At 36.2% G+C, this 16,163-nt stretch overlaps 1 protein-coding gene across 2 annotated transcripts in view; it reads left to right on the plus strand.

Annotated features, from left to right (window-relative positions):
* Window positions 1-16,163, plus strand: part of PREX2 (phosphatidylinositol-3,4,5-trisphosphate dependent Rac exchange factor 2) — a 301,789-nt gene that overhangs the window by 247,259 nt on the left and 38,367 nt on the right. For both annotated transcript variants that reach the window (XM_054246467.2, XM_002758971.6), the window contains exons 36-37: window positions 7,529-7,595; window positions 7,837-8,027. In XM_054246467.2, coding sequence (XP_054102442.1) covers window positions 7,529-7,595; window positions 7,837-8,027 — 258 coding nt within the window. The remainder of the gene's footprint in view (window positions 1-7,528; window positions 7,596-7,836; window positions 8,028-16,163) is intronic.

Consider the following 16,163-nt stretch of genomic DNA (forward strand, 5'->3'; position numbering starts at 1 on the left):
ATGCATAAAAGCAACCTAATACAGTTTAGAGTATTTTGGGATAGGAAGCAATATTAGGAGAAGTATATATCTGTCTGACCAAGTGAGAACTTTCTGTAAATGATTATAAATATGGAGAATATCTCATAAGCAATTTTCTAGAGAAGACACAAGAGCGTAGCAGAAATCTGGGCTGAATATTTAGTTTCTTCATCTACAAAGCATGAGGCCTTAAACAGCTTAAAAATTGGATATTCTCCACCATGCCCAGAAAAGGGGGGGGGGCATTTTGCTGATGAGAATACCACTTTTGTCATTGATTTAACCTCTGTATATTTCCTATGACAAAATAAATTGGGTTAAATATTTTAAATAAGGCAATTGCATTGTCTTTCATTGTGTGAAAAAGTGAACGTCCCTGGAGCACCAGCCTGACCCTACTGAGCTAGGATTCTCATTACCTACCCATTTGATAAGGCATTTTTCTAATTCTTAAATTAGCATGTTAGCTTACCTAACTGTATAAACCAATCTCAGCATTCCTCAGATTTCTTTACTCTCTCTCTCTTATGGCAAACATCAATTCCCTGTTTATATCACCACAGTCTTGTTTTGAATGCTGAATGATTCTTTCCTTTCTAGAATCTCTTGCAGCTCTCAGTTCTCAAAATGTTCATATTTGATGAGTCATGATTTTCTTCCCATTCATCCTTTTGTTTTTCCTTTGGTTTTTGTTGTTGTTGTTGTTGTTGTTTTTGAGACGGAGTTTCGCTCAGCCTGGAGTGCAATGGCGTGATCTCAGCTCACCGCAACCTCTGCCTCCTGGGTTCAGGCAAATCTCCTTCCTCAGCCTCCTGAGTAGCTGGGATTACAGGCACGTGCCACCATGCCCAGCTAATTTTTTTGTATTTTTAGTAGAGACGGGGTTTCACCATGTTGACCAAGATGGTCTCGATCTCTTAACCTCATGATCCACCCACCTCAGCCTCCCAAAGTGCTGGGATTACAGGCATGAGCCACCGCGCCCGGCTGTTTTTCTTTTTTTATGTTGATAGCTAAGTGTTAATTTTGTAGTGATTCTTCACTGCTTACTGAGTTAATTACAATTCTTTGGCTTGATATTTAATTTCCTTGTAATGTGGCTTTAGCCTACTTAGCCAGCTTTCTCTCTCTACCTCATATGAACCCAGTCTTCAGTCACATTGGCTCCACTCGTTCTGTACCTGCTCTTTTGTTCTAGACATTGCTTCCACTTGAAAGACAGCTTCCCCAGTTTGACCTGTCAGAATTCTAGCTGTCCATCAAAGTCTAACTCCTATGCCATATTCTTACGTGACCTTCCTTCTATAGACCCAGTGACTCTATACCTTTAAATTCACCTATAACTTCCCTGCCTTGCAATATAAATACCTGTGTATTTGTCTTCTTGATTAGATGGTATGCAATAAATTCCAAGATTTGTTTCATTGTAGTTATTTGAGTTGATATATTTACAACACTGCTTATTATAATTTATATTCTACCACCTTCTCATTGGTATTTTATCCTGTAGGGACTAAATGAAAAAAATAGTATCATAATATATTCATCTTACATGGCAGAGTTAACTGATTAAATTATGACAGTGAGGGTTGCTGTATGCCAGCATGAAAGTAAACTTACTGTGTAGCCCATAAAAAATAGTAGCCATACTTTCAAATAAGTCTTAATAAGATTTTCTATACTCAGACAAAGGACCATGACTTCATTCTTACTAAGCTCAGAAGCATAATAAAATATGGTTACTTTTGGCATTAATCAAATTTTGCCATTAACTTTTCTCATAGAATTTGATTAAGGGGCATTGCAAGACTTTTTTTTAATTAAGGAAAGTGCACTGGAAATTTATGCCCTGTCCACAATTTGTCGAATTGTGAAAGATACTGAAGTTCTACAAATATGTGTAAACCTTATGCTTGGCAAAATATCTGAACAATTTTTTTCTGATGAGGAATATCTGAAATTAGTTGTAGCCTCAAGTACAAATTCTTATTTTGAAAAGTAATTGAATTAAAAAATTATTGGCTATTTATATTACACAGGAGTATCAAAGTGGCTTTATTTTCTGGTTACTTCTCTGGACTTCATCAGTGCATAGGTAGAATTTATAATAGTTTGTTGCTTTCCATCATATGGATTAACAAATATTAACTACTAGCACAAGTCTACATGAGCCAATATTTTTAACTCTAAATTTTCAGTAAACCTTTGTATTCTAAGAGTATTTTAAGTGGTATAGTTATATCTTTTCTATCTTAGTTCTGCTATATAGCAGTTTTATTTGTTTGTTTGTTTGTCTTTTGAGATGGAGTCTCATTCTGTCACCCAAGATGGAGTGCAATGGCACAATCTCGGTTCACTGCAACCTCCACCTCCCAGGTTCAAGCAATTCTCCTGCCTCAGTCTCCTGAGTAGCTGGGATTACAGGTGCACACCACTGTGCCCAGCTAATTTTTGTATTTAAAGTACAGATAGGGTTTCACCATTTTGGTCAAGCTGGTCTCGAACTCCTGACCTCGTGATTTGCCTGCCTCGGGCTTCTAAAGTGCTAGGATTACAGGCATGAGCCACTGTGCCCAGCCTATAGCAGTTTTAAAAAGGTAGATTGTTGCTAAATAAAGTTGCACTTGATGTGGACTACATTTTTAACCTTTAAAAGTGATTTCTCTAACTTATTTTTTTCCTTTAAACATTTGCACCATTAAATAATTGAAGATTTGTATCAAGTTAATTTAAGTGAATGTAGCAGAATCATATCAACATGATATAGGCAGGTCTTAACTGGCTGAATCAATGACAACTTTTTTTTTTTAAAAGGAACATCTGCCTCCATCACCCTGTCATCTATATTAGGTACTCCAGAACTTCAAGTATAATATAAATAAATAAATAAACAAACATCTTTTTCAGAAAGAAGAGAGTGCTCCATGCAACCAGCTGTTTCTGTAGCAATGCTTCCCTTCGGTGGTACTGATGAGCTATAGGCTGCTTTCACAGAATATTTTTCTTCCCAGATGATTCAAGGTTTAGAAGAGTTGCACCTAGTTAGGCCATTTAAATGATAGTCTTCTTTCCTTTATTCTGAAAAACATTCTTTTCTTTTTAAACCTAAATTCTACTCATAAACTGATCATGTAATTATATAGATTCCAAATACCTAACTTAATTTTCATTTCTTAACATGCGTCATAAAATATTTTAGATTACCTCCACAGAAAGTAGGATGGCTTTGCCCTTAATGTTATTCCTTATCATGGCTAAAAATTGTCCAGGGATGCTTGCCACTGTGTGCACTTGAATAATAGTTATTACTGTCTATTGAATGAGTCCTATATACTTATCACACTGATGATCATTTCATATGCATTAATTTAATCTTCAGCATCATGCTGTGTCAGACAATTCTAATATCCATTTTGAAAATAAGGAAACTGAGACTATGAGAGACTAAATAATTTGACTGTGACCTGTGTACTATTTTTTGCCACATTGCTTTTTCTACCAAAAGGCGTGAGGACATCTGATCAAGGTACTTCTGTGGGTTCAGCTTTGAGATGCTGCCTCTGTTCCAAGCATGTAGCAAATGCTAGATAAAATATGAGGATATAATATGTAAACATCACAGCTGGGCTCAAAAACAATTTTTTATCTCTGTGGCCCAGGAATGGAAATGAAATGCAAGTGGTGAGTTGTAGGCTGTGCTGAGGCCTCTGGCCTGCTGGACTCTGGAGGTGGACAGAGGGGGCTGGGACAGCTCTGCAGGGCAATGGGACATGAACATCATTGTACACTAGGTGGAAATCCAGAGCCAGCCTCACTGTTTGAAACCAGGTAGCAGAGGACTCCACTTCTGAATGAAGGATGAAAAATCTACTTGTTGCTATTGCTTGAGATTAGCTTTGGTGATGCTTGGTGCATAAGATGGAAAGAGGAAGTTGTTTTAGGCATGGCCCTAAACTACTAAACCAAACTAAACCGAATTACTCACTAGTTCAGGGACATGACTGGTGATAATCTAGATGTCAAGACAATGTCATACTCAGATCAGATATAAAACTGCTTACAAATGTGTGATCCACAAAACCATTTTTAAGAGAAGGATGACGAGAGAGAGAGAAGATGGAGCTATATCAATAAAACTAAATACAAATAATTTAAAAATTATTCCACTTCAAATGTACTTACAAAACATAAATCCAAAGCACATGAGGACACCTAACAGTATGAAAGACAGCCAACAAAATGGACCATTAATTATTAATTTTCCCCAGAAGTTTGAATATATTGAAACAGCCTGGCAAAGTCTAATTTGGATGCCCAAAGGAATACCAATGTATTAGTCTGTTCTCATGTTGCTAACAAAGACAAGACTGGGTAATTTATAAAGGAAAAAGGTTTAATGGACTAACAGTTCCACATGGCTGGGGAGGCCTCACAATTGTGGCTGAAAGTGAATAAAGAGCAAAGTCACATCTTACAAGAGAGCATGTGCAGGGGAACTCCCATTTACAGAACCATCAGATCTCTTGAGACTTACTACCACAAGAACAGTATAGGGAAAGAGCCTCCATGATTCAATTATCCCCATCTTGCCCCACTCTTTCTTGACACATGGGGATTATTACAATTCAAGATGAGATTGGGGTGGGGACACAGAGCCAAGCCATATCAGCCATCCATAAAGAAACAAAAATGTCAAATGATTATTTATTTACAAATATTTATTAAGATTATATTATGTTCTGCATACTATTACAGGTTCTAGAGATGCAGAAATGAATAAAAATAAATCCATAGCTACTAGAGGATCTGCATTCTAGTGGAGAGTTTACATTTTAGTGGCAGAAATGAAATAAGAATAGGTCAACTGGAGGCTTCTGCTGCATCTGTAGTATTTTATTTATTTAAAAGGTGAAGCAAAAGAGCAAAATGCACAAGTAGGTTTTCATAGTGTAATCCTCTATAAGTGCATGTACAATTGAAATGAAAGGACACACAGACCTTTCAGTAGAACATGAATTGTTGGACACAGCAATAATATTTAAAACGTCCAGTCTTCTGGCAATGAGGCAAGTTTCATGACCATTTACCTCTATGGCTCCCAATTCACTTAGAGTAAAATCTTATCAGCGCCTCTAAGGCCCTGAAATCTACCTTTCTGGCCTAAGTTGCTTATTCACTCTTCCCCAGCCCCTGCCCCATTGCATGCTTTTGTACCTTACACCATTCAAGCTCATTTCCTCTTATGATGACAGCACTCGTCTTTGATTGTTATCTCTTTCAGAAAATGGGGAATATGTTGAAAATTTTAAAATGATGTCACAAATGATGCCTTTGATTTTAGTCATGAAAATGATCCCTCAGTCTTCTATTTTGCTCTCAGTCTAGTGCTTTTAGTAGACACTAATTCACTCAGCTAGATAGAACTGCATTTTCATGGCATTTGATGGATGTTCCACTGTGCAGTGGCTCATGTCACCATGACCCAGTCTGGTGGATTACTTCCTGGGGTTGCAGTAGCCCCCACACTCCCATCAGTCAGCATTATGTGCTCAGGCTGGGAGAACTGCAGGTGGTACCTGGAAATCTCTTAGGAATGCGAAGTGAGTTATAATGAGTAATAACCAATCTTGGATTCTTAGTTGTTTACAAAACTTTTGAGGAGGGTTCAATATGTGTTTTAGACAAGAAAAAATCACTTCCCAATAAAGATGAACATAATTGTCATTTTGGAAGTTAGTCTTTAGAGCTAAAGCTTTTGTAATTTAAAGTGTAAAGCTTGACTAATCCATGTTACTTTATTTTAAAAAGACAAAACACTATTGCTAGTAATGGGAGTATCACTCTGTGTGGGAGTGAACACATATGTTCAGTGGGACTCAAAACACCCATGCAGAGTATAGAGTTGTCCCTCACTGATTTTGCCCAATTACACTGTGAATTTGATAATAAGCTACCAACACTTTGAAGTCCTACAGATGCTCCGAAACAACAATATAAACAGCTTTCATTTCAATATCTAATATGACAACTCACTCTAATATCATGGAACTTCCTTTGTTCCACCAACATTAAAACCTCACATTCTAGAAATGTGAAGTTTGTCACCTCATCAAAAATAGATACTAGATAGTTAATTTGAATGTATTTAATGCTATTGAACCATACACTTGAGAATGTTTAAATAGCATAATATGTAGCTATAAAAAACAATGAGATCATGTCCTTTGTAGCAACATGGATGGGGCTGGAGGCATTAAACTAAGTGAGATAATTCAGAAATGGAAAATGTAATACTGTGTGTTCCCTCTTAGACAAAGATGAAAGCAATAGACACTGAGGGTTGAAAGGACAGCAGACACTTCAATCCTCACCTCCTTCCCAGCCTCTTTCCACTTGTGGTGAGGTTGGGAAGGGGATGAGGGTTGAAAACTTACCTATTGGGTACAATGGTCATTATTTGGATGATAGGTATAGTAGAACCCCAAATCCCACCATTATGTAATATATCCATATAAAAAAACCTGCATGCGTACCCTCTGAATCTAAAATAAAATAAGTGAAAAGAATGGGTAAAATGGTAAATTTTGTGTTATACTGTATATATTTTGCCATCACTAAAAAAATGGATACTTGGTCAAATAAAATGTAAATGTATTTTATCTTCATAGATCATTCCCTTAACATTTCTGCTTAGTATTGACCCACAAGCAAAGCAAACACAGCAATAATTCTTTGGAAACTGCATGTAATTCTTGCAGGCCACTAGGATTCCACTTTGGGTGTTAAAATGGCTATTTTAATACACAAAATGGCATGGAATACTATGTAGCCATAGAAAAGAATGAAAGAATGAGATCATATCCTTTGCAGTATGTCCATTGTGTATTAGGCCACTAGGATTCCACTTCGTGTATTGAAATAGTCATTACCATATTGTATCCTGGTAACAAAAAAGAGACATTGAACTCTTAGAGACAGTTTCACTTCTAATCAGAGCATAGAGCATAGGTTGGTGCTGGAAAGAATCAGCTCATCTTTTTGAGAATTAGTTTCATAATCTTTTCACAGTAAATGAAAATTGGATAGTGTTCTTCAATAGTTGTAAAAGTATATTTCTTCAACTTTTTGATATTGATTATTACAAATATTAATAAGCACTTATTCTTTGCTATGCACTGTTCCACATATTTTGCATTAATTCTTTTAATCTTAACAGCATTATGAAGTAGAATCTAAGGCTATCCTTAAATTACAAATGAGAATACTGTGCATAGACAAGTCAAGTGATCTCTCCAAGTTCACACAATTTGTAATAGACCTGGTGGTAATTTTAACTATCTTTTTTAAATGGAAACTTCTGGATATTTGTGCAACCCCAAACTCTAGTGTTCAATGCTTTTGTTTATTCACTTGTTATTAAAAGGAAGTCAGTGATTCTTGAACATCTTTATGCATATTATGTCTTTATCTAACAACAAATTATAATTTCTTCCTTGGATTCTTACAGGGCGTTTTACTTGGACAAGTCAAATTCACCACCAAACTCCACATCCAAAGCTGCCTATGTAGATAAGGTAAAAATAGATGATTGTATTTATTGGTGCTTTTTATTTGTATATCACCCTTATTTAATTTTTCTGTTGTTATTGAGCAATGAGTAATTTTAAATATTTGTGGTCTCTAATTCCATTACTTCTAAAACAAAATAATATTATAGACTATTCTTTAAATGCTATACCAACTGTGAATTTTAACCCATCTAAAAGGATTTTACTAAACATGCTGAACTTGACGTTCATTCCTTTCTTTCTGAAGCTAATGAGGCCTCTCAATGCTTTGGATGAACTTTACCGACTGGTAGCCTCGTTTATCAGATCCAAGCGCACAGCTGCCTGTGCAAACACAGCTTGCAGTGCCTCTGGGGTTGGACTGCTGTCAGTTTCCTCGGAGCTGTGCAGTAGGCTAGGAGCCTGCCACATCATCATGTGCAGCAGTGGCGTGCATCGGTATGTTACCCTCCAGCCTTGCTTGTGTCTTTGTTGTATCGCATTTTATTTGGTTGTTTTTGTTTACATTTTGACTTCATGAAATTAAAATGAAACATTGGAAAGACTCGGGTATATTTAGAATGAGATTTTGGACATTTTCTGGTTTTAGTTCTTGTATTTTCACTGGCTATTTAGTCATACAAATGAATGCAATCCCATCTTTATATCACTGTGGCCCAAAATCTCATCATATTTGCATTTATATTAACATATTTGCACTTTAGGTACAAAATGTGCATTCATTTTATTCACTATGAGAATTTGTTTAGTAGGAGCTGACTCAACTAGCTCAATAAAACTGGTTTTCTCACTGCCTTTGCTAGACATTCCACTATTTAGTGGTTATAATCCTTACAACCCAAGTATTGTGAGCTAGATGCTGCTTGGAGTTGCAACTGCTTTCTAACTCCTGGCAAAATTATGGTCCAGGAGCTCACACAATGTGCTATTCAAGAAAATATAAGGGGAAATATTTGATGAGTTCTTTTCAGGTGGTTTATTGTAGGCAACTGTGATCTGTCTGGGGCAGCCAAGATAGGCATATAAATTCATGTAGCTACATCAGACATAGACTCAAAGTGTTAATGGGAATCCCTGAGTCAAGCCCCTCTTCATAATCATATGCTGTCACTTCTCCATTGCCACAAGGGAATAGAATCATGTAAATTATTTACATGTAATCATGTAAATTATTTACATGTAATCATGTAAATAGGACAGAATTTTAGTCCTTGTTTTAATCTAAGTAGGGAGCTAGTCTGTGATGAGACAGTCTCTTCTTAGTACTAGGCCAGTTTGATTTTAAGGATGGTATTTACTTATTTATTCAAATTTACTTGGATCTTAATCCATGCAAAGGATTGCAGTCAGTGCTGTTGGCTGTATCACATAACAAAGTGTTCATTTCAGAGACATAAAGCATGAAGAGCAAGCAACAAAAACTTTCAAGAAATATTAACAAAAATAACATAATGATAAATACACACCCCCCCACACACAAACACACAGACACAACTAAAGAACAAGAAAACATAAATGGCCTAGGAAAGTTACAGCTAAAGAGTAACCTTCAGAGGGAGATTAGATCTTTGGGATGGTTAGATCTAGGAAGTCTTCATGAAGAAAGTGATATTTAAATTGGGTTTAGATGGATCAGGTTATACAGCTAGAAAAGAAAGAAAGGTCATTGAAGACAGCAGCCTTTCCATCTGGGAAACTCCATTTTGACTTGAGATAGCCACATTCTAGTTTTCAGGCCCTATGCAGCATGAACAAGCTTATGAAACATAACAAGACTATTTCTCTAAAAAGAACATCAAATTTTTGTGGTTGGAAAAATATGAAGAATTTTTCACTTTATTTTCATTGCTGTGTACTTTGCTCTCTATTAAAAGCTTATTGAAAGCTTAATTGAAAATATTTTCTATATCTGAATGGATCAAAACTTTGAAAGATTTTTGCTAGGAAAGAAGTGATATCTTCCTTCTGATAAACTTATGTTCATATGCTCTGTTCCTGTTCATCATTCATTCATTCAATAAATATGCATTGAGCGCCAATCATTTGCCAGCGCCGTTCTAGTTGCTGAGGATACAGCAGTAAGAAAGTCAAGTCCCTACTTTCAAACAGTATGTATTGCATTGGGGGAAAATGATTGATAAAGTAAAAAATATATAATGCGGCAGATGGAATAAATCCAAATAAGAACAGAAGTCAAAGCAATAAAGGAAGATAGGGTAGGGAAAAGATAGGCAGATTAAATTGGCATTAATGTCTAGATGTTTTAATGCCAACCTGAATCAGATTGGGGGGTGGTGGATTTGTAGTGGAGGATTTCATAAGACACTGGTATAAAATGAATGAGAGGTCACGTGCAGTGATGCATGCATACAATGCCAGCACTTTGGGAGGCCCTGGTAGGTGGATCACTTGAGGGCAGGAGTTTGAGACCAGCCTGACCAACATAGTACAACCCCATCTCTAATAAAAAATATAAAAATTAGCTGGGCATGGTGGTGAGTGCCTGTAATCCCAGCTACTTGGGAGGCTGAGGCAGGAGAATCGCTTGAACCTGGGAGGTGGAGTTGCAGTAAGCCAAGATTGTACCACGGGACTCCAGCCTGGGCAACAGAGTGAGACTCTGTTTAAAAATATATATATGAAGGAGTGAGTCATGCAGATATCTTAGAGAAAGAGCATTGGAACCATAGAGACCAGCAGCTCAAGTGTCCTCAAGTGGGAAATTGCCTAATGTGTTAAAGCAACAGCAAGGAGTCAATTGTGGCCTCAACAAAGTGTCATTGCCTTGAGTGTGCTCTTATCTGACCTGGGTACAAGATCATAGTTATCAGAGGTCTGAATACACTGGAACCAAGGGGGTACTTCAGACTTTGAAACTATAAGCACCTACTCTTTTTTTTCATTCATTTTTTTTATTCTTCTAACAAATCTTTATAAACTATCTGTTACATAATGGAGAGTGAGGGCTGGGCATGGTGGCTCACGTCTGTAATCCCAGCACTTTGGGAGGCCGAGACAAGTGGATCATTTGAGGCCAGGAGTTTGAGACATACTCTTAACTCCACCTTAATTTACTGAAAGGTAATGCAGTTAAATCTGCCATGTAACCCTAGAGACCATGACTAAGTTGTCCAAATTATTCTCTCAGATGTTCCACAAGCAATTTTAGAATTAGACTGGTGTTGTATAAGAAAAATAAATTGATGTTCCACAGCTATTTTATACTTGCTGTATGCATTGATTGGTATGTTAGAATCACAAGGGACATTGACATTTTAAAATACTTTTACTTTCTTGATATATACAATTCAAAATACATATAGCTTTAGTTAATTCATGTCGCAAAATTTTTACCAAGGTGTAGGCACCAATGCTCCATGATGGGCTGAATTTAAGGTCAGAACTATTTGAAAATTGTGTAGTTTTACTTTTCTATTATGCAGAATAAAATGGGGAATGTAAAATAGTCTTTATTTTTTCAGTGAAGGCTATGCCTAGATTTTTCATGATGATAAGATATATACTAATTTATATTAGGATCCAAAATCCCCCAGAAGGCTGTTCCTATTATATCCTTTAGTAATTCTAATTCAGACAGCTAGAGAGGAACCCCGGCAGATCCACACCTGCATGCAACATTAAACACTGAGGTTTACCCTCAGGTTCTGACAGAGGGGAGAAATTCACAGTATGAATCAGAATAAACATGATGCAAGCCATTTTTATAATTTACTTTTAAAATTGAAATGAAAAATAGTCAACAATATAGTATTCACATTAGTCACTTTCCTGCCTTTTCTGACTTTATTGGACAAAAAGAGGATCTAAAGTGTTTTTTAAAAACTATTGCATTATATTGCATGTGTTTGATACTAAAGGGGAGAATGTGTTTTTATCAGAATGAAAAGGCAGATTTAATTAGCATTAATGTCTAGATGTTTTAATGCCAATCTGAATCAAATGGCAGAGCTATATACAACAGTGAACATGAGATTAGTAGGAATAGAATTAAGAATGAATTATTAAAATCTTCCCAAAGCATTTACCCTGATTTTGTTTTTAGTAAATTATCTTTTCTAGGCTACTTTTTTGTGTGAATGACAAGTCTCCCGATGGACTTTCTTGTCCATACTCTGTCCAACCATTTCCTTATGTTTAATGTCATCATTGCTATTAAATAGTGGAAGAAGAGTAGGCTGGAATCTTTTGAGTTGATCAGATTTTTGCCTTTTAGTTAATATAAATATGATTAAAAGTTAGCCAGATGTATAGAAATGCTTCTATTCTGACATCCTTTTTCATTTTCATTTTGCACCATCTCTAGTAACGTCTATCAAACAACACACATCTGAACGTAGCTTTATTAATATAGTGTCATGGTTTATTTGTGCTGCCATAAGAAAATACATGATACTGAGTGATATGGTTTGGATCTGTATCTTCACCCAAGTCTCATTTTGATATGTAAATCCCAATGTTTAAGGTGGGGCCTGGTGGGAGGTGATTGGATCATGGGGGTGGATCCTTCATGAATGATTTAGCACAGCTCCCAGTTTTCATGAGATCTGCTTCTTTAAATATGTGTGGCACCTGCGCCCTCACTCTCTCTTCCTCCTGCTACTGCCATGTAAGAGGTACCTGCTTCCCCTTCCTTTTCCACCGTGATTGTAAGTGTCCTGAAGCCTCCCCAGAAATGGAAACCACTCTTCCCATGCAGCCTACAGAAACATGTGCCAATTAAACCTCTTTTCTTTATAAATTACCCAGTCTCAGGTGTTTCTTTATAGCAGTGCAAGAACAGACTAACACACTGAGTAATTTATAAAGAGTAGAAATTTATTTTCTCACAGTTCTGGAGGCAGGGAAGTTCAAGATCAAAGCACTGGCAGATTCAGTGTCTGGTGAGATTCCTGGTTTCAGCTTCCAAGACGGCACCTTGAACCCTATGTTCTCATATTACAGAAGAGCAAAAGGGAGGGAAGAGCTCCCCTGAACCTCTTTTATAAGGGTGTTAATCCATTCATAAGACCTCCACTCTCCTGACTCAGTCACCTCTGATATGGTTTGGCTTTGTGTCCCTACTCAAATCTCACCTCCAATTATACTCTTCGTAATCCCCACATGTCAAGGGCAGAGCCAGGTAGAGGTAATTGGTCATGAGGGCATTTACCTCATGCTGTTCTCATGACATTGAGTGAGTTCTCATGAGATCTGATGGTTTTAGAAGCATCTGGCATTTACCTGGTTTGCACTGACTTTGTCCTGCTGCCCTATGAAAAAGGTATCTCCTTCTTGTCTTCTACCATGATTGTAAGTTTCTCGAGGACTCCCAAGCAGTGTAGAACTGTGAGTCAATTAAATCTCTTTCTTTTATAAATTACCCAGTCTCAGGTATTTCCTCATATCAGTGTGAGAATGGACTAATACAACCTCCTAAAGGCCCCATCTCTTAATACTATCACACTGGTAATCAAGTTTCAATGTATGAATTTGGAAGGACACATTTGGACCAGAGCATAGTATTTAATAATCTGCCTTATACTTGTAGCATATATGTATGTGCCATATAGAGAGAGCACATAGACTTTCTCATTCTCATTTTTATTTGCTGCATAATATGTCAACCAGTTGTATACCACAATTAAGCTCTTAGTTTAGTGATTTCTCTTCTTTCTCAATGGAATATAATAAACTGCAGAGCAGCATCTTTCTGTATGTTGCTGTTCAAATTTCAGTTTTATTTTCCATTAACCTAAAAGAAAAAAGCCAAACAAAAATATTGCTCAGGTAAAATCACTATGTTATAAACATTCTTAGTTAATATATTATTCAGGTTCCCAGAAGAGTTGTCCTCATGTACAGTACACCAGTGGGGTAGAGAGTTGTGAGGCACTTTCACCCTTAGTGTGTCTGCAGAAGGTATTAGAATTCACTTATACATTGTGCTTCCTTCCTAGATACACAATTATATTTCAGTTGTTCTTTCATTTGTCCTTCTTTGATGAAGAAATAAAAGCATTTGATATCTTTTGAGGTTCTTTCTGTATAAAGACTCATGCTATTTATATTTATATACCTGCTTTGTAGGCAGAGTTATTTTTTGCCAAATTGAATCTTTTTAAGATATTGAGTCAGCACTGTGGCTTTTCAAATTTGCTTTTGTACCCATGCCAGTTATTGTGGCAGGCAATCAGAAAGCTTGCTACTGGGATTTCTAAATTTCTTTTATTTTTTATTGCAGCATCCTTCTATTCACCATGGTGTTTTAATTTGTTTTGGTTCTTTATTCCCACCCTGCTTAATAGCCAACTGTTTTTCTTTAACCAATATAAATCAGTATATAGCAAACGTTATAAAGCCCGAAGCATGACTCTTACTGAATCCAAAACAAAAATGCCGTTTTCCTCCCTCCACGTTCATTTCTGCCTGCTTAGCCAGTAGGAACAAGTGAGTAGAAATTTGCTGAGCCTACCTGAAAAAATAAAGGGTACATCCTCTAGTGAGGATGAGAAATCTGGAATCAGTTTTCTCCTGTAATGACTCGTTCCAGAGAGTTTTTGTCTTCATACTCTCTTCACACTGTATTTTTAAATAATAGGTTATCAGTAGTATCAAAGTCTTGGTCTGACCATGTGAGAAGGTGGGTGATTTGAGTAAAGGCCTCATGCTCAGAATAGCATGTGATGTCTTCAAGTCAAAACACTGGAGATCTGTATATATAAATTACCTGTTATTTTCATATTTTGTGTCTCTTCCAGGAAACAAGGTCCTGGGTTTTTAACTAGCATACCTTGTGGTCTGTCATCTGGTGGGGATTGTTAGTGGCATTATCAAGAAGGCCTTGCTGCATAGGGTTGGAGGAGGTGTCACCAGCACCCAGTCCTGGGTGGTATCATAACTATCCTGTGTTTAAAGCCCCACACAGGTGTGAGAGAAGGTCTGGCAAGACCAACTCATTACCATTGGTAAAACACATAATAATTATGACCATCAAGCTAGCTTCTATGCATGTAATCCAGCGTTAGACTACTTGAATATGTAGTAGAAGTTAGCGTTAACATATATAAAGGTTTTCCCCAAAATGCACTTATTAGTTGATTATTTAGAAATTGAGGTATATTTTCACATTTAACCAATGCTGCAGACTTGGGTTGAATTACCGAGGCTCTATGGAGCCTTCTCCCATCAACAGAAGCTAACGTAAGCTATCTTGTAACTAGAACCCAGGACTCAAAGTATGATTATAAGCCTTTGTTAAAAAAGTGAAATTTATAAGTGAAAATATAAAAACAACCAACAAAAAATTTGTATTACCAATATGGCTAATGAAACAATTTTTATTCTAAATGAAGATGAACAGTGTAATGACTCTCAGTTCATATAAGCAATTTAAAATAACAATTTAGAAAACCACTTTTGTTGGAACTTTTAAAGGACTCTTTCTTTGTAATACTTTATTCTGTCATTAACCTGACATCAAAGGACGAATTGACAAATAGGCCCATATTAGGTAACGCAGAATATTTTAAAAGTAGAGCATTCAAGGTAACCTGTCTTAGGTAATCAAAGAGTTCCCATAGGGCAGATGATGAAGCTGCATCTTTTCTCTACTGTGCAGTGAAGACATACTAAGTAAAAGGAATAGGTTTACTCTGGGGATTTCTATGTGTAGGTTAGATTCTGTGTATGGGACAGAAAAAAATAACTTCAATAAGCAAATAAAGGTTTCAAAGGTATTCATTTACTTTCTGTGCAAAAAAGTTTTGAAAGATCCAGTAACAAGATTACAGGAGACATTTGAATTCTATATCACTAGAAAGATGGACAAATAGATCAGAAGAAATGTTTTTGCTAGCTCATGATCCAAGGATGTTGTATAGTCCCCAAAATAAGTTATAAAATACATGCTTTAATTTTCCTTTGAAAAGGAAAAATTAAATTTGTCTTTCTCCAAGGGCCCTGTCATTGCAGGGCCCTGCAATAAAGAAAAAAATGTATCCTATTCATGATAAGATTGGCGCCACTATCTTTTCATAAAGATAAATCTCAATTACTCCCAGATGTTCCCCTCATTATAAATAAATACAGAATTTGAAATTTTACTCAATTGTAAAATAGGCAAATAAACATTAAAATTTATTCTAATTTAGTCAACCAGATAAATAATACAGGTAAATGGTTAAAATTAGAGGAAGAAATTAAATACTATAAATATGAAAAAGTTTCATTGCATTACTTTTTCTATTATCTTTAATAAAAGTTCTTTATCCTTAAAAAGGTGGTCATATTTGCATGTGATACCATTGTCTCTTTTTTTGCTTGATTAATATGTATCTTGATAAATTAGTATATTGATTCACTTTATTTTAAAATGTACATTCTTTTCTTCAAATTAGATGTATGGTGAGCAAGGATGAATAAAACAGGATTTATGAGAGGGTGATATCTTACTGCGGAGGTTTCTAGTTCTGATGTCTAGGAATGACGATGTTGGCCTAACACGCCCTGCTTTCAGTACATATAAAAGGAGAGGATTTTCATATACTAGAATAGGAAAGTCTAGGTTCTAATATG

The sequence above is a fragment of the Callithrix jacchus genome, chromosome 16 (genome assembly GCF_049354715.1).
Source record: "Callithrix jacchus isolate 240 chromosome 16, calJac240_pri, whole genome shotgun sequence".
NCBI classification, from domain to species: domain Eukaryota; kingdom Metazoa; phylum Chordata; class Mammalia; order Primates; family Cebidae; genus Callithrix; species Callithrix jacchus.